This window comes from Kogia breviceps, chromosome 14 (assembly GCF_026419965.1).
Source record: "Kogia breviceps isolate mKogBre1 chromosome 14, mKogBre1 haplotype 1, whole genome shotgun sequence".
NCBI lineage: Eukaryota > Metazoa > Chordata > Mammalia > Artiodactyla > Physeteridae > Kogia > Kogia breviceps.
The window spans coordinates 1628886-1654088 of record NC_081323.1 but is presented as its reverse complement, the minus strand read 5'-3'; the positions used below and the strand labels follow the sequence as shown (position 1 = coordinate 1654088).

Below are 25203 nucleotides of genomic sequence, written 5' to 3'. Positions count from 1 at the left end.
TTGCCGCGGGCCGCTCCCAGACAAGGAGGCAGGACCACCCCCCATCCAGCCCAGCTCCTCCCACCCGCCTCCTGCACACCCCTCCCCACTCCGTCCACGCTGCCTCCCCCGCCCCAAGGGCCGGCTCCATGCCATCCTCAGCCTGCCCACACGCCTCCCTCTGGCTCAGTGCCCTCTGGCTCAGTGCCGGGCCCCAGCGACCTCCTCCAGGGCCTGACCACACACCCTCCTTCCCCCGCCGCACTCTCCGTCCCCAGGTACACGTCCAGGAGCCACCTCGAGCCCCAGGCGGGGCTGTGCTGAGTCCGCAGGCACACCAAAAGCTCAGGGCGACTTGGACACGGGTGACGGCCCGACGTGACACAGTGGGCCAAAACACGTTAAAATTACCTTCATCTGGTTGTACGCTCACGGTTTTTGTCCTTTTTAACTGCTACTGGAAACTGAACTTTCCGTGTGGCTCACGTCACATTTCCACTGGAGAGCCGTGCTCTAAAATCTCCCATCTTTCAGAAACAAGCCCAGAAACAACCAAAGAGACTGAGACTCCTGAGACTCCACTTGCACGTCCCCCACCGACAGTCCCCAAGCACTGTCCTGACACCCCAAGGGCCCTTCTCACTCTCCCCCAGGCTGGCCCGTTCCAGTCACCAGCCTCCAGGGCCCAACCCAAGGGCAGCTCCAGCTTCACCTCCCCGCCAGGTGAAGACACTCACCTCCCTGACACACTCCTGACCCCACAGCTGCCTCCCCGCCCTACCCCGAGGGCCCCCCTCTCTCCCCGTGTCTCCCCTGCAGCATCCTTTGCTGCGCCCGCCTGTTCCACCTCCAGGTCTCAGACGGTCTCGGAACACATCTGTGGGCGCTTCTTTTCCCGCTGGCTATCCTACCCGTCCCCCAGACCAGGCGAGCACACCGACGCCCTGGTTTAAAGTACCACCCCTCTTTCAGGGCCCCCCCCTTCTAGGTCCCCAGCCCTGAACCCACTTCTGGATTTGACTCACATCTCAATTCCCGCCGACGCTCACTTGGGCATCTAGTGGGCAACCCAGACTCAAGCGTCTAGAACCAAGGACGTGAGTTTCCGTAAGCAAATAACTGGCCCGTGCTCGGCGCATCCCACACGTTGCTGCGAAGTGGCAACACTTCCTGGGCTGGCGGTTCCTCCCACGACACGACTGTGCCCCCTGCTCCCCCACTGGACACCCCAGCAAGGTGAGCGGGGCCGAAGAAGTTGTGGGGTCCCCAGGTGACAAAGGACCGCCCGCCCTACAGGAGGACGACTCCTGAACCACGACAGCTGAGGAGCCGAGGTCCCAGAAGATGGCCCACAGCACGGCTCTCTCCGCAAAGTTACGGCAAAACCAGACACACGGTTTAGCAACCTTCAGGAAGACGCCACAAGCAGGTAGGAAGGGGAAGCGAGGGTGTGGTGGCCACAAGTGGGGACAACGGCTGCCGCGGCCGGAGAGGTGGGGGCCAGACAGTCATATGGGAGGTGTGCAGGGACCCAGCTCTGCTGCCGGGGGTGTCACAGGTGCTTATTAAACTGTTACGTGACCAGAGACCATGACTAATTCACGTCTACACATCTCAGATCCAAACACACTTATGCTGTCCTCCACTGGTCTCCATCTCAACCAACGGCTTCCTGAAGTCTTGGCCTGTCTACTGAGCGGACAGACCACAAACACCCACAGGCCTCCTTGACTCCGAGGCGAGCACGTACGCCACGCGAGCACCACGCTGATGCTGAGGTCAAAGAGGAGCAACGCACAAGCCACGCTCCCTGCCCTCAGGTGCCCCTGCTTTGCTGACAAGACCACAGTCAAAACCAACTGGTAACCCACAGGAAGCCCCACCTGTACAAGCTCAGAGCCACCTGCCCTGCTGCTGGGACCCATGGAGACAGGCCTCAGTGAGAGACACGTGAGACATGCAGTCCTGAGGAAGGGCCTGCTCTGCCTTGGGGGCCACAGACGCCAGGGTCCAGGAGCAACACTGGAGCTGGCGCCTGATGACGGGCAGAAGTGTCCAGAGAGTGATGTTCTCGGCAAAACAAAGAGTGGCCGTGACGTATGGCTGTGACCCGGGCGCTGACTAACGAGGAGGAAGGCAGGCATGGGCTTCCCTGGTGGCGCAGTGGTTAAGAATCTGCCTGCCAATATGGGGGACACGGGCTCGAGCCCTGGCCCGGGAAGATTCCACATGTTGTGGAGAAATTAAGCCCATGCGCCACAACTACTGAGCCCATGCGCCACAACTACTGAGCCCACGTGCCACAACTACTGAGCCCACGTGTCACAACTACTGAGCCCGCGTGCTGCAACTACTGAAGCCTGTGCGCCTAGAGCCCGTGCTCCACAACAAGAGGAGCCACCGCAATGAGAAGCCCACGCACCCCAACAAAGAGCAGCCCCCACTCGCCGCAACTAGAGAAAGTCCGCGCACAGCAACGAAGACCCAACGCGGCCAAAAATAAATAAATTTAATAAATTTTTTTAAAAAAAGAAGGCAGGTGTGCGCAGGAGCAGGGGTGGGTAGGACTGTGAACCCCCCGTAGGCAGGCTGCTGTCGAGAGCCCACGCTTCCTCCCCAAGCAGTGAGAACTCACAGAGGTCCCTCCATGGAACTGCTCCAAGCAGAGGGGAACCGAGTGAGGAGGGTGTGAGGGGCACCTGAGTGACAGCGACCACACCCTCCCACGTCTGGAGCTCCACATGGCACCACCCACGACACCACACTGAGCATCCATTCATGATCATATCCAGGAGTTGGCTTAGAAAATTTTAAAATACACACAATTATAAGAACAAACATTCAAGGACTTTCCTGATGGCACAGTGGTTAAGAATCCGCCTGCCAGTGCAGGGGACACGGGTTCGAGCCCTGGTCCGGGAAAATCCCACGTGCCACGGAGCAGCTAAGCCCATAAGCCAAAACTGCTGAGCCCACGCTCTGGAGCCCGCGGGCCACAACTACTGAGCCCGCGCGCCTAGAGCCCATGCTCCGCAACAAGAGAAGCCACCGCAATGAGAAGCCCGCGCACCGCAACGAAGAGTCACCCCCTCTCAGCGCAACCAGAGAAAGCCCGCGCGTGAAGGAACACACGGCACAACACAGGTGGGAACACAGATCCGAGTGGTGTCCCGGCACAGCCACGGAAGTGGGCTCACACCGGGCCCCACCCCACCTGCTTCCGACACACGGTGTACTCCTGCCGTCCGGCCGTGCTGACCTGGAGAATGGAGCCCAGATACTCTCCACCAGCTCTGCCCGTGCCCATGCGTCCCTGCACTGACCTGTCCCACCCTGCTAAGGCTAGGCCAGGGACACAACACTTGTCTCTAGGGAAGCAGGTCCCCAGCGGGTCGGCAGCCCACACCCACACCAGGAGACTCTGCTGGCGGCCCTGAGGTCAGCAAGCCAACAGCACCCCCAAGCGCAGCCTCAGAGCCCCCCGCGGAGGTGTGTTTGCAAAGCCCCCACAGCTCCAGGACCAGGACCCTAGACGGCACCAGGCAGCGGTTTCCCAACTGCTCAGCGTGCAAGGGAAGCAGGGGTCAGTCCACGAGGGCCCAGGCCAGGCACCGGGGCCCAGAGCGGCCACGAGCCTCGCCTGGACCCGCACGACCGCTGACCAGCTCTGGCTCAGGGCTCTCTGCCTGCCTCTCCGTGGCCCAGCCGGAGGCCGTCTTTACTACATCACCCGAGGACTTTCAAAGTGGGCATTCTGAACTGAGTTTCTTAAACTGCTAAACACGTAACTAAGGGGCACCAGACCTGACTTGTTATCTAATCAGTCCAAAGCAGCAGAGAAAACTCTGGAGCCTCCAGAACTGAATACAACAGACAGAACCTCTATTTTGAGAAATTACACCAGGGGAGGGACTGACTGATGACACTGCATCTCAGAAATGACATAACACTCGCCCCACTCCTGCCCTCACGCACTGACCTACAGTGGTTCAGCAACGCGACCCCATCAGAAAGGCACTCCCTGAGGACAGGACCACGCTGCTTCAGCACAAGGTCAGGCCTGAACCTGGTGCTGCTCAGTTAATGCTCACTGACCAACAAGTGACCAAGCTCTCAAACCACTGCCCTGGCCTGCGGGGCCACGAGCAGGGCTGCTGACTGTCCACCACGACAGCCCCGGGCACAGGCTGAAGTAGCCCACGGCCCCTGCCATCAGGAGAAAGGTCCCGGGCCTCAAGGCCAGCGTGCCTCCTGACCGCTCACTCTTTCCAGCCGGCAAGGCGGCCTCGACCGGAGCACCTGCGGCCCGTGCAGAGAACAGCCCGCGGGCGCCGTGAAGGGCCTTTCCAAGCCGGGACCGCGGAGCACAATTCCTGCCACCCTGAGAAGCCCACGGCCCGGGCACTCCACGCCCTCCAGCACCTGCGTCTCCAGAACGGGTGGCGGGCACACTCGCCCGGGGGACAGCCTCTCACCATATGGATTTTCCCCGTGAAAAGCCTGGTCCCTGCGCATCAGCTGTTTCAAGTCGGCACAGCTGTGAGGGGTGCACGGAAGGAGCAGGCACCCTGGAGGCCCAGCCGGCCGGCCTCTCTCTGGGCCCAGCCCCTCGGTAACTGGCCACCGGGTCCCTGAAAAGCCACTCACCTCCAGTCTCAGCATCTTCATCAGGGGAGGTCATCTTCACAGGACCGTCTGGCTCCAGAAACCTACAGACCCCTGCATCCCTCCGTCTGCACGTGGCAGGAAGTCGAGGACTGCAAACCGCCCGAGTCCGTCGACTCACGCACCATGTCCAAAGTGATGACGCTCCTTCTCAGCCGTTTTCATAAATAAAACGGCAAAGAGGCCAGGGGGTGGCACTCCCTCAACGACAAACATCCGACATCACAAAACACTCTTAAAACAAGTGCCCCACGTCCTTCTTCCCCAAAGAGCTGGCAGCATTCAGGGCCACCCTTTCCTCCTGACCCTCTGCCCTCCCCAACTCCGCCCCAGCAGGGGGCTGCCCACTCCCCACCCCTCCCAGGAGGCAGCCCTCACTCACTGGGTCTGCGCTGAGGCTCCCTTGCGGGTGACCGTCCACAACCAAAAATCCCATGGAACGCCACGACTCCCAAATTCTGACCTCTTGCAACCTACCTCTCTCGCAAGCTCCTGCCTTATATTTAACTACCCACCTCTGATGTTTCCTCTGGGAACAGGCATCTCAAACTTACCGTGTCCAAACACACACATCTGTCCCCACCCTCACTGCCCACCCAGGGAACGTTCCACCTTCTTCCCTGTCACTGTGGTCCCGAACCCCAGTCCCTCTGGGACGCCCCGTCCTCGCCCCTGGCCTTGAGCCTATCAGCAAGTCCACGGCGCTCCACCCTACGCCGGCAGCCCAGGCCCGGCTACCTGCCCCCTCCTGGACGCTGCCGTCCGGCCCCAGCCACCTCACCCCTGCATTCCGCAGGCCACAGACACAAAGTGCTCTCACAGCACGGTTCGGGTTCTGCCGCTGCGCCGCCAAAAACCCTCCAAAGCCTCCCCAGCGCACCTGGAATAAACTCAAACCCCCAGCACACCTGGCTACACGGCTCTTTAGCCAGCCAGCCCCCACCCATCCCCCGTGGCTCCCCCCACCCCCGCTCGCCCACTCCGGCCCGGGACCTTCTCCCTGACCCGCCCCCAGGCCCCTGCACCGGCTCCCTCCTCTGCCTGAACCCAGGTCCCGGGGGCACTGGGCTCCTTTCTCCTCACCGAGGTCTCACTCGCCTGCTCGGAGGCCTTCCCGGCGGGCGGTACCTCCTGATCCCCCGTCCACCCCTTCATCCACTTCGGGTGAGAAACCCTGCCGAGGCCCCGCTTGTTTGTTGGCTGCCTGCTGCCCAGCACCCTGACAGCAGGGGCTCTGTGGGACTGGGGGCCCCCAGCTTGGACCCCGGCACCACAGCAGCCTGGCTCACTGGCTCAGTCCACGCCTGCAGAGCACGAGTGGGATCGGGCCGCCATCTCCATCAACACCTCCACTAACCAAGGGGTTTAATTAACATCACTTGGTTGAAAAAAAGTGTGACGTAAAACTAGATACAACTTTCTAAAGGAAGTCTTTAGAACGCCGTCGAATCCTCAAGAGTCGTATTTTGGCCACGTTTCTAAAAACCATGGTTTCAAAAGCGTAAATGGTCGAGCTCTTCGGAAGACAATCTTTACCAGAGACCTGAAAGCGCTCGGCCCGGCAGACGCGCACAGTGGACCAAGGACAGCCACCTAAGGGTCATTCGTGACAGGCCGGTGGGCATCAGCACAGCAGCCTGTCGAAGTGTCGGCCCCAGGCAGTGGGGACCAGGCAGATGGAGGGAACTTCAAAGATCACTGAGGGGTGGGAGAGGCACTCAAAACTCAGGCAGGAGAAGGCGGGCCACAGGGCCCCTTTCTTTCCAAACTTCCTAAAGGAAAAAAAACTAATTTTATGATCAGAAGAAACAGGTGAGGAAAGGAATCATTTTCAGTGACTAACGATTTTAATAACACAGTTACATTTGGAAAATCAATCAAGAATGCTTTCCTTTTTAATTTAACTTCAAATAACTGTCGTGATACTTAAGATGCTACTCTTTTACAGCATCTTTACAGATCAAACAGGCGCGCAGCAGGCCTGTCTCTTATGTGCTGGGCTCACTACCATCCAGCGTCCGTCTGCATAAACCTTATGAAGATGAGCTCCCCTGTGAGAGGTGTAAAAACTCCTTTAAACTCCTTTCCTGAGCAGCTGTCCACATACTTCAGCACCAAGCCTCGGAGTGGAGAAGCTGCCTTCTCCCCTTCTCGCCATGGTGCTGAGACATGGCCACGTGAGCGGTATGCGCTGCCCTAAAGCTCACAGTCTCCTCGCTGACCCCACAGGCGTCTCTGCCCTCTGTGGAGCGTCCAGCCAACACCTGCCACTCCAACCAGCGGACACACACCTGGCAGGCCACGCCCAGCACTGGGGAGGAGGGCTTCGGTCTCCTGGCTACTAGAGTCCTGCCCTGTCCACTTGGTGTCTACTCAGACCAATGACCCCGCCGCCCCCGCCCAGAAAACAAGTCACTTGAGAGCTAGAACCTTCTTACCGCTTGCCCCTAAGTTCTAAAATCTGACACCCAATTTGATATGGTCATAAGGACCGTTTTAGGGTTTCCCCAACCTCTGGAGCCAGAAGATATCCGGAAACAAGCCCTGGAGGGTACTAGTTCCCCAGTATCAGCACGGATATCCCGCACCCTCCTCTTCGCCTGGTCACACATCGCCCGAGCTTGGGCTCCAAATCAGCGTGCATGTCCCTTCCTCCCAGGCCATGTGGAAGAGGCAGAAAGTTCCCATCCAGGCTCTAACTTCAGGAGGGAAGGACAAAAGTCCAACTCAGCTTCCCAGGCCTGCAGGGCTGCAGAGGGGCTCTGCACTCACAGGCCCTGCTTCAAGCCCGGTTCACGATGCCCACGCCGGGAGGGTGGGGAGCTCCCCCAGCCTCCATCCACGGCCTCCATCCACGCCCATGCAGCAGCACGGACAGGCAGGCAGCCAGACAAGGAAGCCAGACAAACAGGGGCGACATCTAGGCACTTCTCAAATGGGGGTCGGGAGAAATCTAAATTGTGGACATTTTTTGTATCTCTTTGTTTACTAAAGGTTCTAATTCCTTGGTGTAGCTATTCGAGGATATATAAAATTCAAAATTTTTAGGACTTCCCTGGTGGCGCAGTGGTTAAGAATCCGCCTGCCAATGGAGGGGACACGGGTTTGAGCCCTGGTCCGGGAAGATCCCACATGCCACGGAGCAACGAAGCCCGTGCACCACAACCACTGAGCCTGTGCTCTAGAGCCCGCGAGCCACAACTACTGAGCCCATGTACTGCAACTACTGAAGCCCGCGTGCCTAGAGCCCGTGCTCCACAACAAGAGAAGCCACCACAATGAGAAGCCCACGCACTGCAACAGAGTAGACCCCGCTCACCGCAACTAGAGAAAGCCCGCACGCAGCAACAAAGACCCAACGCAGCCAAAAATAAATAAATAAATACATTTATTTTTTAAATTTCAAAATTTCTCATTCAAAGTGTGCATAGCCCTACCCTAGAAATATAAGTTTCCAATTTTCAATCATGACTTTATAGCACTTGGTCTACTTCACGAAGCCTTAAAGAGCAATTACTCTTGAGTAAGAAGCTCTGAAGTGCCCGCATTTGTAATTTACAGGCCAGGAGCCAGGGTCCCCTCAGGCCCAGCAGGAAACAGCACAGTTCAGTCACCTGCCAGAAGCACAGCACCCAGGACAGAGGGTCCTGCTGCAAACAGCTCCCCTCTCCTTTGGTTTTCTTACTTAGTTTGACTGTTTTATTTACTATCAAAGGCCTGATTAAATAAAAGGCTGCCAACCTCCAGCCTGAGACAAATTTCAGAGGTGAGAACTCTGACCGGTGACTGAATCAATCAAGACAATCAAGAAAATCTGAGTCTCCTGCTTGTTATCAACATGAAGACAAGGAAAAGTGCTTCTGAGACCTATGCAAATTACCCCAAATCTCAGGCAAGTTTCTCCAGAGTTCTTCAAAATCTCTGCTTCAAGATTTTCAAAAACGGTTTGAATTATGTTTTGATCAACTCACATACGACTAGTGATTTATGAAAAAGCTTTCTTAAAACGTATCATTTAAGATGAGGAAAGCTTACGTTTACACTGCAACAGGCTCGGGAAGCAGTATCAGGAACCACCGGCATCTCATTACGACTTCCAGAAAACAGACAGGTGCGCCCACTGCTCTTTCCACTGAGCTGCTTCCCCCCAGGGCGGGGTCTCAGCCCAGCCCAGCGCTCCTGTTCTAATCAAACACGGCTGCGGGGGGCGGGGGGGGGGGGGGGCAGCACGCACCCGTCAGAAACTCTCTGCAGGTACTTAAGGAGCCGCAGCCCACGCTCCACCCCACAGTCTGGGGGGACGAGACAGCCGCCCCCTAACCAGGAGACCACTTTCCCAACTGCTTCCTTCCAGAGCCCTCACAAATAAGGACACACCCCTCACTCACGTAGTACTACTCAGAAAGTTGTCTCTTCAAACTGGTGATTCCGCCACAAGGGCAGGGCCTGCTGCCCTGGAGCGCAGTGAGAACAGACACCCCGGAAGGGCCTGAGGGACCCCTTTCCTGGCTGTTGCTAAAAATGTGAGAAGCACCAGCTCCGAAAGACACCCACCTATGTGTGCAACATCATCCCAGTCCATGTCACCAGGACAGCTATGTCCACCCTAAAGACGATGGGGACAGCCAGGTTCCAAGGTGGGACAGAGAGCAAGGAAGAGTGACCACCTGCTTGCCCGCCACGGGCCTCAGCTCCAAGGCAGCGGTGTGGAAGCAAACTCAGAGATGCCACCTCCGCTACGCTAAGCAGAGCTGCCCAGTGCTGGCCGGGTACAGCTCCCCAAAACGTTTTGGGTTTGTTTGTTTTCAAATGTCACTGTTATCTAAGGATGTCAAGAGAAAAGCTCAGTGAAGGCCTTTGGCCTAAAGTGAGCCCCCTGCCCAGGTCCACTCTCTCTGCGGACAGCTGCGCCCCCTTGGCCCCCATGGCCGCCAGGACATGTCCCCCAGTTCTGTGGCCCACCTGTGATGACAGCCTCAACAACTCCCTCGCTCACAGAACCAGAGCTCCCTGGTCACTGAGAACCTGTCCAATCTGGGCACGGTTTTGACGGGAATAAAACCGTGTTTTAGACTTTGCTACATCTACGCAACACACTGCTTGGAAACCAGTGAGAAACGTAACGGAGCTGAGACCGAGCGTGAATAAACACTCCTGGACGGTCAGTGGCGCGTACCGTTCCTCCCAAAGCAATTTCACAGTGCTTCACAAAATGGTCAAGCTCACTTTCCACCTGGGGAAACTGAGGCTCCAAAGAACCATATATTCTGTCCCAGGTCAAGAGTGCCCTCAAGTAACAAAATCTAAACTCCTATGAGTGTCCCTTGTGCCAAAGCACTTCTTCCAAAGTCGGCCACCAGACGTCCAGAGCCCAAAACTCTGGGGCTGCCACCCTGCTCAGGATCAGCCTTCCCAGAACTCAGCCCGGTCCACACAGCACAGTCGGCTACCCTGGACTCTTTCCCCTTTCCCCACCATCCAATAATTCTATTCACCAAGGCCGGGAACCCCTGCCCTAGACCTCAGCAGCCTCAGGAGTGTTCATGTTAAACCACCAGCCGCATGCAAACACTCCTGAAGCCCAGGTATGGAGGAAAGGTGTTCTACCCTGGAATGAGAACCGACACTTCGGCCAAACCTTAGACCCACAGGAGAACAAATTCTCTGTGAAAGCAGAACAGACAGACATACACTGCTAAAAATGCAAGAAAAGATAACCTTTAGAAATAAGCATCTCTAGCGTAACACCTATCGGAAAAGATCTCTTGAAACCATTTGCGCACATGCCAATTCTGGTGTGGTATCACTTTTCTCTCCTTTCAACTATAATAATAATGTTACTTCGATGTTATGACTATTCTAAGCTGTACAGAACTAACAAGCGCTTTTCACTGTTCTTGGGTCCACTGCCTCTGCTGCAACAATCTCTCTGAAGGCTTATGTGTTCTTGATATTCCCCACAGCAGATAAAATTGAGACTCTAGTACCCTTAAGTGAGTAAATTAATTACAATAACATCAACGTCTCTTTACAAAACCGTCCTGACAAGGAAGGAATATCGAGACTGAGTTTACTGAAACCAAGTTCAACATGCGCTCAGTGGGCTGTGAGGATGAAACACGCAAGGCCTGACCGGCCCTCGGGAACTCGGTGAAATCTCTGTCCCTCTGTTACCCCCCTCGGACTCTGACCTCCAGGGAGGGAAGGCAGTGGGAGGGGCAGGCCTCTCACCCAGGCTCCAACTGCCAACAGTCTGTCATTTCACTTCACACCTAAGTGTAGCTTTGAAAACCCCGCCCGCCCCTAATGCCTGAGCACTAGCAAGAGCGAGTTATCATCTGAGCAATAGTTATTTTCACACGTTAATTCCACCTCCACTTCGTACATTTTTACCATGAATGATTTCAATGAAAAGGAAACATCAAACAGAATATTTTCTGATTGACCAATTATACGAGGTAACTAGAATATTCGTAATCTGTCACTTTGATTTAAAGAATTAATTTGTGCTACTTAAAAGAAGGTACTTTGCTGTGGGGCACTGGTAGCAGTTTTAATAAATATACTTTTTGTGCTTTTTCTGTTGTTAAGGTGAAGGAGTGGAATTCATCAGCGCTCCAAATCAGTAGATCAACTGTGGGGGGAGGGGAACATGAAGAGATGAATGCGAATCTTTTATTTTCTAGAAAGCATTTAGCCCCTTTAAAGCACAGCTCTCAGCATTTGTCACCCAAATGTCAACATGAGCTGTTCTCTGCTCTCACACGTGGGACTAATGCAAAGACTCGTGAGAACTCATGCAAAAAGTCAGCGCTTTTACAATTTTCTTCAAGGAGTTGCCTACTTGTCACATGCGGACATCCCTAACACACCGCTCGCACAGGAGATGAGAGGCAGTCCAGGGTCAATCACAACGAAGATGACAGAGATGCCCTTTCCAAACCACAGCTTCCTCCCCACAGAAGAAATAAGGTAGCGAAGCCTTCACCTACGCAGAGGCCCAGACCAAGGGGATCCAGTCAACCCCAAAGGGCCCAACCTACAGGCACCATCCGGGCAGGCCTGGGGGGGGGGGGGGGCCTCCGCCCCGCCCTGGGAGCCAGGCACAGCGTCCCAGCCTCGCAAATTTACTGAGGAGCTCACACCAGTTTTCAATAACAAAAGCGCAGTGCGCTGAACCGGCCTTTCTAGGAGCAAGGCAGGTGCTGAGGACCATTGAGAAGGTATTTTAATAAGTAGGTAAAAAGTATTTTGACATTTCCCATAACGTGCTACAACCACGAATTCTCTTTTTTAAACGTTACTGAAAATCAAACGTATCTTCTACTAAAAGGTCAAAAGACACATAATGAGCAAAACACAACATTTAATAAAACCCTCCTACAAACTCAAAAGCAAACTGTGCTGTAGGCAGCCCGCACCTCTCAAGTAACTTACACACACACACACACACACACGCACACACACACCCTCCCCTCACAGAAGGGGGGCTCCCACAACCACCCCAAAACACTGCTCTTGGCTGGAACCTCCCCTCCTCCCACCCGTGTGACATCAGGTCCCTGCCAGGCTTCGCCACCGCTCCAAACCTCACAGCACTTTGACAGCAAAACCTTCCTTCCGAGACGCTGAAAAGCTCTCAAGGTGACCAACCGTTCTTTTCAGAAAGCATGGGGGACACAGGCACAGGAGGTGCTATTTCTACTACTCCTGTGCGGCAGCACACGTTACTACACGGCAGGGGAGGAGCGCTCCGAGTCCACGCAGGCGAGGCGGAGGGCATGGACGGGAAGACAGGGAGCCTCCAGTGCTGGAGTTTCTCTCTGCCCAGGAAGCCCGAAACAAAGCAGCGGTACACGTAATGCGGTGGGGGACCTTTCGCTGGCGAACCTAAAGAGCTGCCGAGATGACGGGAGATGGAGCGTGGGATCAAGAGGCTCCCTGTCCTCCTGCACCGTCTGTACTTCCGAGGGACCCGCTGGCGGGAGAGCACGTACCCACCGCTGACTCCATTGGTAATAATCAAGGTAGCCGGGGCATCCTCTAAGTGAGGACACCGTGCAGAACGACACCGTGCCTACGAGGAGTGCTGAAACACGGCTGCAGAGCAGGCGTGAGGCAAGGGCTCCGACCAGGAAAGCTGTGTGCCCCGCGACTCCTCCAGGCTCACCTGGGAACTCTGCCATCCTAGTGTCAGCAGCGCAGCGAAAGCTTTCCATGCAGCTTTGCCCAGCCTCGTGGAGGGGGCGTCACTCCGCTGACCTCACCAGGGAAGGGGGGTCCCTAGCCCACCGGCAGGGGACACCAATCACAGCCCACCATAATAAACGGAGCAGGAAAGTTCAGTGAGGACACAGACCACATGCCTGATGCCAGAAATAAGAGAGAGAAGTGCCAAGCGTGGGAAAGCCACGGGCCCCGACTGAATAACCCAGTAAGTTGTCCCCGGAGCACCAGCTGCTACTGCCCTCCACCGTGGAGGGACTGCGCAGGAGCACACAGGGCCAGGAAGGGAGCAAAGGACCCACTCGCTGGACTGGCAACCCTGGCAGAGAAGCTCTGCAACGCAAAGGGCTAAGCTGGAGCCAACCACCACACCAGGTAGGAGGCCCCCACCGCCACATCACACACACGCTCCCGCACACACACTCGCACGCCCAGGACGGTCCCGCGCCGGGGCACAGGGGCACCCCCGCTCGCGGCAGGCCTGCGCAGAGCCCATGACCTCCGCGACCTGCCAGCCCGACAACTTCCTGGACGCCCAGCTGCGGGGCAACGCACCCGCCCGGCGGCGCGGCTACTCACCTGGGGGCAGCTGGAAGTTCTGGATGTTGGTCGGGTTCTGCGGCGGCTGCGGCAGCCGTGGGGCGAGGACCGTGGGCGTCAGCGTGGCCCGGATCCCGCCGGTGGTGGCCGAGGGCGTCCTGGGCAGGCTCTGGGTCACCGCGCTGGCCGAGCCCTTGGGCAGCCCAGTGGGAGTACCGGGGGCCGGCGGTGGGAGGCCGGCGGCGGCGGCGGCGGGCAGAGCCCCTTGCATAGTTGGCCCGAGGATCATGCCGGCCCCCGCGCCGGCCGGGCAGCTGGCCGCCAGGGTCTGCGGCGGCGGGGGCGCCGGCTGCAGCGCGGTCTTGGGCGAGTCGGCCTTGGCCACCTGCGCGGGCACGGCGGCGGGCCCGGGCTGACTGTTGGCGGCGGGCGCCGGGGCAGAAACGGGCGCTGGGGCCGAGGCGGGGGCGGGGGCGGGCGCGGGGGCGGGCGCGGCGCTGCCCCCGTTCTGCGCGGCCACCGGGGGTCCGGCCGGGGGGCCGGGCGGCCGGGCCAGGCTGGCGGCGGCGGGCGGCGGCGGCGGCGGGGCAGCGGCGGCGGGCGCGGGGGGCGCGGGGGGTGCGGTGGGCGCGGGGGGCGAGGGGGCGCGGGGCGCGGGCGCGGGGGGGGCGCCGAGGAAGGGCGGCGTCTGGATGACAGTGGCGGCGGCGGGCTTGGGCGGCGGCGGCGCGGGCGCGGGCCCGTTGTGGAGCAGGCTGACAGCAGGTGCGGCGGAGGCGCGGAGCGAGTTCCCCAACGCGGCGCTCCCATTCAAAGTTTGCGCGGCGCCGGGGCCGCCGGGCGGGCCGTTGCGGGCGGCGGGCTTGGCGGCGGGTTCGGGCGCGGCCGCTGCCCCCGGCGCACAGGCCCCGGCCGCGGCGCCCGCCCCGGCCCCGGCGCCGGCCGCGGCGCTCGCGCCGGCCTCGAGAGCGCTCAGCTTCGCGGCGGGCCCTGCGGAAACAAGCGGGGTAGCGCAGTGAGGACGCGGGCCCGGCCGGCGGCCGCCCGCGCTCAGGCCGCGCCGCGCTCTACCTGCGGGGGGCGGCTCCGGCGCCGCTGCGGGCGCGCCCTCGGCCGGCACGGCTCCGGCTCCGACATGGTTCCCGAGCGCGCCGGCGGCCGCGGCCCGCGCCTCGGGCGCGCGGGGCGCGAGGTGGTGGTGGTGGGCCGCGCTGGCCGCCAGCTGCGACTCGAGCGAGCCCACCAGGTCGCTCACCACTTTCTCGTCCACCTCGCTGTTGAAGAAGACCTCGTCCAGCAGATCCGAGCCCGCCGCCATCTTTCCTCCTCGGCCCGCCGCCGCCGCCGTTCGGCCGGCGCTGGGCGGGGAGGAGGCTCCGCGCGGGCAGGCGGGCGGGCGGGCGGCCGCGGGGGCGGGCGGGGGGCGGCGCGCGCCGGGCGGGGCGGGGGCGGCGGCCGGGCGGGGGGCGCGGGCGGCCGGGCGGGGGGGAGGGCGGCGGCGGCGTGTTGCGCAGGCGCGGCGGCGCGCCCGCCCCCGCCCGCGGCCTGCCGCCTCGCCATTGGCCGCGATGCCCCCCGCCCGGCCGCCCGGCGCCCCACGATTGGCCGCGGCGCTCGCCTAAAAAGCGCGTCCAATGGCTGCGAGCGCCAGAGGCCGGTGCGCAGGAGGGCGGCCGGGACTCGGCGGGCGGGTGGGTAGCGGGCGGTGGGCCCGGCGCCCTTGTGCCGGCGGGGACGTGGGGGTCCGGGCCGCCGGACGGTCTAGAGGCTGGAGGCCAGGAGTACGAGACGGGCGGGGACTGTGGCCGGGACCTGGTGGGGGCGGCGGCGGTGACTGGCTCTTTGTCTCCGCTCGCTCCAAAATGGCTGCGGCCGGAGCTGAGGGGAGAGCCGGGCGGGCAGGCGAGGGAGCCGGGGACGCCGGGCTCCCGGCACCCCAACGCCCCTTATGGAGCTGCCGCTGCTCGCGGGGACCCGACGCCCCGGGAGGGTGCGGGCTGCGGCCGGGAGCCGAGGCGGGGAGGCAGCCTGGGCGTCGGCGCCATTGCTGCCTGGCGGGCGCGAGACCCGGAGCTCGGCGCACCGGGCGGGGCGAGCGCTGGCCTGCCCCTCGGCCCGGCGCCTCGGTCCGCCCGAGATCCGGCGTCTCGCGCCGTGAGGGCCGTTGCTCGGGGGGCGGGGCGGGGGTCGGCGCCCGGGGCCGCGCCAGGGTGACTCATCTTCTCCGGCGGCGCGGCCCCCGGACACGAGTGTCTGTAAATTACTGGGTGAGACGGCGGCGCCGGCCGGGACCAGCAGCTCCTGTAGGGAGCGTCCAGCCTGGAGGTCTTCCTCGGGTCCTTATTTCCCGTTCTGTCCTTTTGACGAAGTAAGTTATCTAAAATAACCTTACAAGCACGTTCTCTGTAGAAAGAGTTCACGTAAAGTTCTCTCCTGCGTGTTTTCGGATTTTTTTCACCGAAAGATGGTATTCTGGGACATGCCTAGTGGTTCTGTTTCCCCTTTTGGGGGGGTTGGTGCGGGGGACCCAGAGAGGTGCCTCCGGCCTCGCTCCAGCTGAAGAGCCCGCGCCGCAGTCACACGGACCGCAGCACAATGCAGGAAGCTGTTGACACGTAAATGATCTTTTCTAATCGCCTAACAAAAGAACCCGCCGGCCCCCGCGAGCCCCGCTCACGGGGCGGGTTTAGACAATGGGCGCGGCGGTTGGAGCCTGGAAAGCGGCCTCCACGGGCCACAGTGTCAGGGGGAAACCCTGCGAAGAGAGAACCGGAGTTTTGCACCCGAACTTGAGTGCCCAGAAGGCAGGAAAGGAAAGGTGGGGAACAAACCTGGGGTGGGGGACCTTGCACCCGGGGTGCCTGCTCGCCATCCCCACCGCTCTTTGAGCCCAGCGCGGGCGGACAGTCTGGTTTTCGAGCCAGAGCAGAAATGTGGAATTACGTGTAAAATCTCATCTTTAATGTTGACAACTCATTAGAAAATGTTCAGGTGGGCCAAACAAAAGCAAGCTGACTTCATCCTCCCGGGTGCGACCTCCGTAGTGGGAAACAGGTGTACACCGTAGTCTACACTCAAAACACTCAGATCGGAGTCAGGGTAGACGAGTTAGCAGCCGTGCTACTGGGCAGATCAGATCACTGGCTGCCGCGACACCGTGACCCCAGGTTTCCGAGACCCGGGGGAGGAGATCCCCCTCCCGTCTGCCCCTGTAGTTACTCAGATCTTTAGTGAAGGGAGGAGGTGGTGCCATCTCAGGCGCCTCCTGCTTCCCCACAGTGCAGGGACTTCCTGCGTCCTCTGAAGGCCCGCCAGGACCCCTCCAACCCTCCGCGCCGCAGTGGTGCTGACATCACCCCCAGAGTCCTCCGGGGCGCCCTCCAGTCCAGCAGGAAGTGTGGGAGGTGAAGCGTCTGTGCGCCGCCTTCCCCGCCCCACCCCGCTCCGCCCAATTCTTCCAGAGGGGTTGCCCCCAGGGAAGGTGGGAGTTACCGACCGCTTAGGCACTCTCCGGCATCTGGTTCCTTCCAGAGCACGGCCCGCCTGGAGAGCGGGGGTGGGGGCGGAAGCCACGTGGCTCCTCCCCTCCTCCCGATGGGAGGGCGGGGAGACGCTACCAAACTGTTAACCTTGGCCACCCTGGGGACGTGGGGCATTTTCTTTGAATATCGCTCTGTGGTTTTACTTGTTTCAACAAGCAGCTTCCCTGTGACTTCTGTAGTTTGAAACAAAAATCCCAACTAGCATGAAAAGAAAAAAGGGCCTGAAAATGAGTGTAAATATAAACACCAGGTTTAAACGGGGAAAAATGTTTCTTGTTAAGTGAGAACGGCAGAACCCAAAAACAGTACATCCTCGCCACCTACAGCGGTGCGAACGTGCAAGGCCATGAGCAAAAAGGCAGCCTCCCAGGCCGGCAGCTGTGTGGGACTTTAAGGTTTATTAAGCAGTATGTTGTCTTTTCAATAAAATGGAGACAGCATCAGACACGCTCTCTTAAATAGAAGAATAAACATAACCACGAGTCAATATATTATTGCAGTGTTGCTCTGGCTGTGTGAGAGATACGCAGTGTTTGTTACATTTCCTATGCTTTTGTTGTCTGCCTGAAGTACAACACAACAAAACAATCTTAAAAAAAGACAGGCAGCTAGATGGCAGCTGGTGGCCCGACCCTGTTGCCAGAGTCTTGGTTCACCAGACTTCCCTGCCCCGGCCGGCAGCCCTCAGCACTGCAGACTCAGCAGGCTGTGCCGCAGTCAAGAGGGGATCCATGTCCCAGGATAAACACATAACTGATTGTAAATGCAGGTGCATTCGTTTCTTAGGGTCGTTGTAACATTATCACAAACTTGGGGGCTTAAAACAACAGAAACTTATTCTCACAGTTCTAGAAACCAGAAGTCCAAAATCAAGGTGTCAGCAGGGTCACGCTCCCTCTGGAGGTTCCAGGAGGATCCTTCCTGCCTCTTTCAGCTTCTGGTGGCCCCAGGCATTCTTGGCTTGCAGCAGCATCACCAAATACCTTAATATAAAACTAACATAAAAGAGCTCAAGATCTATAGACAAAAAATTGTAAAACACGATTGAGAGAAATTACAGAAAAAATAATTACATGGAGGGATATACCAAGTTCAAGAATTGGAAGACTCAGTATTGTAAAAAAAAAGTCATTTCTCCCCCAACATACTCTACAGATCGATGCAAATGGATTTTAAGATCCCAGGCAGGATCTCCGCACAGAAATGGACAAGCTAGGCTTCCATTGCCAGTATGTAAACTCCTACGGAACTAACCTGCCACAGACAGCACTATGAACTCTGGACAACAGAACGCTCACCTGGAGTAGCCAGAGTGAGCACAGGCAGGTGGCTGGAGAGGAGAAGCCCTGGAAGAAGAGAATGGCCAGGCGGGCTGCCTGCTTTCACAGCTTCTAGCCTAAGTGCAGGCCATGCCGTGCAGGGCAGATAAACACCAACAAAACACCTGCAATCCTGCTGGCCTGACAGCCAGGAGATAGAGTTTGGGCAATGACACCCTCTGGAAAGTATTTGGGGGCATCCCAGAAAGGAAGGAGTGAGAGAAGGGGAGACCCAAATTCTGTTGGTAACCTGGGCCTAAATCTCCAGGTGACATTGGAACACAGGCATAGGGTAGACTCCAAGCATCTTGGCTAAGAATAAAAGAACTGAGATGAGATCTGAGCTGCTGTCCAAGGGACAGTATTTGCTGTCTGAGCCCCACCAAGTCATCTTCCATTTGCTAACATAAACACAGAAATAATCAAATCAATGCTCTTTGAGTTAATAGAATCCAAGGCCAACACAAAATAACACAATATCCAGGACACAATCTAAAGTTACTAAACAAACAAACAAAAGGAGAATCTTAGCCATTCTCAAAAAAAAAAAAAAGTATGGGCAATTGATCCCTGATACGACACAGGTGACAGAATTAGCAAAAGAAAATTTTAAACTATTATAATCACTCATGTAAAGAAAAACATGCTTTTAACAAGTGAAAAGATTTTTTTTTAAATCACAGCAGAGTTGGGACTTCCCTAGGGGTCCAGTGGTTAAGACTCCATGCTTCCACTGCAGGGGGCACAGACTTGATCCCTGGTTGGGGAACTAGGATCCTGCATGCCGTATGGCATGGCCAAAATGATAAATAAATCACAGCAGAAGACTGGAAAATATATCTTAAAAAGGAAATTCTAGGGGTTCCCCTGGTGGCGCAGTGGTTGAGAATCCGCCTGCTGATGCAGGGGACACGGGTTTGTGCCCCGGTCCAGAAAGATCCCACATGCCGCGGAGCAGCTGGGCCCATGAGCCATGGCCGCTGAGTCTGTGCATCCGGAGCCAGTACTCCACAACGGGAGAGGCCACAACAGTGAGAGGCCTGCATACCGCAAAAAAAAAAAAAAAAAAGAAAGAAATTCTAGAACTGAAAGTTAAAATTTCCTAAACATAAAGTTAACTGAATGGGCCAAACAGAAGAGTGGAATGACAGAGGAAAAAAAATCAGTGAACTTGAAGGTATATCAATAGAATTTATTCCACCTGGAAAGGAAGGAGTGGGGAATAAATTTAAGAAGCATAAGGGATCTCTGGTATAGAATCAAAATGTTGACATCTGTGCAATTAAAATCACAAAAAGGGAGGAAAGAATAGGGCAGGAAGGAGTATTTGAAGAGTATTTGAAGACATAATTTACAGAATTTTCTATATTTGGTGAAAGGCATAAATTTACATGCTTGAAGAATTCCAGAATCCCCAACTAAGAGAAACTCAAAGAAAACTATGCACAGGCACGGCATAGTCAAACTGTTGGAAGCTGGGTGTAAAGAGAAAAATCTTATGAGTAGCCACAGGAGAACAACACATCTCATGCAGGGAACAGTGAAGTGACACTGCTGACTTCTCATTGGAAGCTATGGAGGCCAGAAGAAAGTGGACCAACACGTTTCAGTATTGAAAGAAAGCCCGTGAACCCCTTTGCAGAATGTCAAACTTTCAAACTATCTTTCCAGAATGAGGGTAAATAAAGATATTTTGCTATACAAGAAAATTAAGAGAATTCATCACCAGCACACCTAAACTACAAGAAATGCTAAAGGAAATTCTTCAGACTGAAGGAAAGTGATACCAGATAGAAACTTGGTCATTGGTAAAGAATGAAGAGCATCAGAAATGGTAAATACCTGAACAAATATAAAACAATATTTTTCCTCTTCATTTCTCTAAAATACATGTCTATTTAAGCAAAATTATAACATTGAATGGTGGGGGGGGTTTGCTGCATTTAAATATACTATAGCAAATCTATAGCAAAAAATGGACCTATGACATTGAAAGTGTTCTACATTTTGGGACTTCCCTGGTGGCACAGTGGTTAAGAATCACCTACCAATGCAGGGGACATGGGTTCGATCCCTGGTCTAGGAAGATCCTACATGCTGCAGAGAAACTAAGCTACTGCACCCACAACTACTAAGCCTGTGCTCTAGAGTCCATGAGACACAACTACTGAAGCCTGTGCGCCTAGACCCTGTGCTCCACAACAAGAGAAGCCCACGCACCGCAACGAAGAGTAGCCCCCACTCGCCACAGCTACAGAAAGCCTGTGCAAAGCAACAAAGACCCAGCACAGTCAAAAATAAATAAATAAATAAATTTTTTTTTTAAAAAAAGAAAGTGTTCTACATTTTATGTGACTTGGTACAATGTTAACTCAAAGAAGACTTTGAAAAGTTAAGGATATGTATCATAATCCCTAAAGCAACCACTAAAAAAATTAACACAAAGAGCCATAGCTAAAAATACAATCAATTAACTAGAAAGTTGAAAAATATTCAGATAATCCAAAAGAAAACAAAAGAGGACATTTTAGGCCTTCCCTGGTGGCGCAGTAGTTGAGAATCTGCGTGCCGATGCAGGGGACACGGGTTCGTGCCCTGGTCTGGGAAGATCCCACATGCCGTGGAGCAACTGGGCCCGTGAGCCACAGCTACTGAGCCTGCGCGCCTGGAGCCCATGCTCCGCAACAAGAGAGGCCACGACAGTGAGAGGCCCACGCACCGCGATGAAGAGTGGCCCCCGCTTGCCACAACTAGAGAAAGCCCTCGCACAGAAACGAAGACCCAACACAGCCAAAAATAAATAAATAATTTTTTAAAAAAAATTTAAAAAAGAAAGACCCAACACAGCCAAAAATAAAAATTAATTAATTTAAAAAAAAAAAAGATTCCACATCTTCCCCCAACGTTGGCTTTCCAACGTTGGAAAAAAAAAAAAAAAAGGACATTTTAGAAGGAACAAACATAAAACAAACAGATGATAGACCTAAATCTCACCAACTTAAGCATAATATTAAATGTTAAGCATTAAGCACTTCAATTAAAAGGATAGAAAAGCAAGACTCTGCCATATGCTATTTTCGAGAGACACTTCAAAAAAATATATCATGCAAACACTAAGCTTAACAAGATAAAATGGACCTCAACACAGTGCTTGTCAGAGATAAAAAGGGATGCTGCCTAATAAAAAATGGTTAACTCATCAAGAAGACAAAAACCATAACTTGGTATGTGCCTCATAGCTTTAAAATATGTGAAGCAAAAACGGACAGAATTAAACAGAAAAATAGATAATTCAAAAACCATTGTTGGAGATTTTAACACCCATCGAACAAATGGACAAAAATCTCGGGATGGACACAAGTGATCTGAATGACACTGTGAGCTGTCTTGATCTGATATTTATCAAACACTACACCCAACACATTCTTTTCTATTGCACATAGTACACTCAGCAAGATAAACCAAATGCTGGGCCATAAAACAAATCTCAACAAATTTAAAAGGATTGAAATCATGAAGAATATGTTCTCTGTTTATATTGGAATAAAATCAATAACAAAACAATGCAAACCCCCAATATTTGGAAATACCTAAGTAACGCATGGGTCAAAAAAAAATCACAAGGGGGGGCTTCCCTGGTGGTGCAGTGGTTGAGAATCCGCCTGCCGATGCAGGAGACACGGGTTCGTGCCCTGGTCCGGGAAGATCCCACATGCCGCGGAGCAACTAAGCCCGTGAGCCATGGCCGCTAGGCCTGCGCGTCCGGAGCCTGTGCTCTGCAACGGGAGAAGCCACAACAGTGAGAGGCCCGCATACCGCAAAAAAAAAAAAAAAAAAAAAAAAAATCACAAGGGAAATTTGAAAATACTTTGAACTGAATGTTACTGAAAATACAATATATCAAAATGTGTGGCCCGCAAGTAAAGCAGGGGATTTAGTTTATAAATGCTTATTTTAGAAATGCTAATTCCAGAATTCATATGTAAATGCAAAAGGACAAATACAGCCAAGGCAATCTTGAAGAACAACAACTCTGGAGGACCTTTGTTACCAGATATCATAACCATGACAGTAATCAAGGCAGTGAGGTATTGGTGCAAGAATAGATAAATAGGCCAAATGAATAGAGAGTCCTGAAAAAGACACATATATACAGTCAATCTATTTATGACATAATGGACAGTGCCTTTCGGTGGGGGAAGGATGCTCTTTTCAATCATTGGCTCTGGGTCAATGGCTACCCATAAGGGTGAAAAATAAATCTTGACCCAAACCTCACACCATACAGAAAAAAACAATTCCAGCTGAATTGAAGAGCTAAATGTGAAAAGTAAAATAATAAAACTGGTAGAAGGAAATATGTTTATAATCTTGGAGCAGGTAAAGATTTTATTTGTTTGTTTTTTCACCGAGCTGTGCAGCTCATGGGATCTAGTCCCCTGACCACGGATTGAACCCAGGCCACACCAGTGAAAGCACCGAGTCCTAAACACTGGATGGCGAGGGAATTCCTTTTTTTTTCTCAAGATTTCTTTCAAAATAAGCACAAAAAGTGCTAAACACTGTAAAGGAAAAAAGTTGATAAATTGGGCTACATTAAGAACTTCTCATCAAAAGACACCATTAAAAGAATGGAAGGGCCGTGGGAGAAGCTAGGTGCGGTGTAGAGAACGTGGGCACGTCACTTCTGACGGACAGAGGGGGTGATTGGATATAAAAGGTGCTCAGCGTCATCGGTCACCAGGGAAATGCAAACCAAACCCACTGCAGGCCCGCCAGAAAGACCAGACTGTAAAGGACCAACACTACCTAGCTGGCGAGGAGGAGGAGCGTCTGCTGGTGAGAGTAGGAATTGGTTCAACCACCTTGGAAACTGTTTGGCATTTTATGGCCTAAGCCATGCCAACCACTCAGCCTGGGGCCCCAAAATTCTGCTTCTCAGGCACGCAACAGATGCAAGTCCTGTGTGCCCCGTGGACGTGCCAGAACGCTCGGAACGGCGCTGTTCAGACTCATCCCAGACTGGAATCCACCCCGATCTCCATCACCAGTGAAATGGATAAACAAATGGCGGTCTATTCGTTCAATGGCATTAGGTGGTGTGTTTGGTTTGAGAGAATGTGTTGATGTGTGTAGTTTTTTTTGTAAATGTCACACTTGAGTGAAAGTCAATGAGGAAATGTGTCAGGCTCTGTGCATACTGAGCTTTCCCAGCTGGGAAGCCTTAAACACACCCCTCATTCTCTGAGAGAAGGAAACCAGAGCCCAGCAATGGCAAGTGACTTGCCTAAGGCCACCAGGAAACGGGAGATGTGGACAAAAACCCAAGTTTCCTGAATTCTAGGCCAGGGCTCTCCCCAGTACGGCAATCTGCTGTCATCAAATCCTTTTCTTTTTCTGGTTGTGGTAAAAAACACATAACGTAAAATGTACCATCTTAACCACTCTTAAGTGTACAGTTCAATACTGTTAGGTATTTGCACTGTGTCACAGATCTCCAGAACGTTTTCATCTTTTCAAACTGAACTCCATCCCATTCAACAACTCCCTCTCCCCCTCCCCCAGCTTCTAGGAACCACCATTCTACTTTCTGTTTCTATGATTTTGATGACTTCAGAGACTTCATATAAGTGGAATCACGCAGTATTTGTCCTTCTGTGTCTGGCCTACGTCGTTGGTCATAATGTCCTCAGGGTTCCTCCATGCTGTAACATATTGCAGGATTTCCTTCCTCCTTAAGGCTGAACAACATTCCAGAGGACGGGTGCATCACATTCTGCTCGTGCATTCAGCCATCGATGGACACTTGCGTGATCTCCACCTCTTGGCTACTGTGAATAACGCTGCTACAGACCTGGTGGTGCAAATATCTCTTCAAGCCCCTGCTTTTAGTTCTTTTCGCTAAATACCCAGAAGTGGTCTCATCAACATTTTCAAGTTATTTATACTCGTAGGTTTTACCACCTCAACTAAACAGAAGGTCCTGGAAGTCAGGGATCAATCTTCCACTTAGGTGTTGGTGAGTGTTTAATAACCGTCTTCCTGAGCGGGGGGAACACCTGATGTGTGCCAACTGCCAGCACCCTTGATGTACAGCCCAAGGAGATGCCTGGTGCTGAAAATCGGGCCCTGCTTGGAAGTGTCCAGAGCAGTGGGACCCTGGGTGGCCACCCCTGGCCCGCATGGCCAGGCAACACTACCCCCACCCCTTAAGAACTGAAGCCAAAAACACCCCAGACTCAGGGTCAGGAGCCCAGCAAGGTTTCCCTGGTGGCGCAGTGGTTGGGAGTCCGCCTGCCGATGTGGGGGACGCGGGTTCGTGCCCCGGTCCGGGAAGATCCCACATACAGCGGAGCGGCTGGGCCCGTGAGCCGTGGCCGCTGAGCCTGCGCGTCTGGAGCCTGTGCTCCGCGATGGGAGAGGCCACAACAGTGAGAGGCCCGCATACCACCAAAAAAAAAAACAAAAAACAAAATGATGAGGAGCCAGCAAGGTGGTGGCAGGTGAGTGTGGACTGGGTGAAACTCTCCACTGAAGAAGGTTGCCCCTGCTTGGAGGTGCTGCTTATACTTCTTAGGTTGGATGGTGGGGACATGGGTGCTCACTTTCTTCTTGTTACTTGAAAGATGCATTGTGATGTATGCACGCTTTTATATGCATGAGACGTTTAGCATTTATTTTTTATTATTTTACTTTTTTTTTTTTAATTTTTGGCTGTGTTGGGTCTTCACTGCTGTGCACGGGCTTTCTCTAGTTGCAGCGAGCGGGGGCTCCTCTTCATCGTGATGCACGGGCTTCTCATTGTGGTGGCTTCTCTTGTTGCAGAGCGCAGGCTCTAGGCATGTGGGCTTCAGCAGTTGTGGTGTGTGGGCTCAGTAGTTGTGGTGCACAGACTTAGTTGCTCCGCGGCATGTGGGATCTTCCCAGACCAG

General features: G+C 54.7%; 1 protein-coding gene across 1 annotated transcript in view; it reads right to left on the bottom strand.

The window, feature by feature from the left end:
* TAF4 (TATA-box binding protein associated factor 4) overlaps positions 1-14803 on the bottom strand; it is a 71997-nt gene extending 57194 nt beyond the window's left edge. The window contains exon 1 of the mRNA XM_059036613.2: positions 13450-14803. Within this exon, the coding sequence (XP_058892596.1) occupies positions 13450-14728 (1279 nt within the window). The 5' untranslated portion in view covers positions 14729-14803. The remainder of the gene's footprint in view (positions 1-13449) is intronic.
* Positions 14804-25203: the final 10400 nt, after the last annotated feature.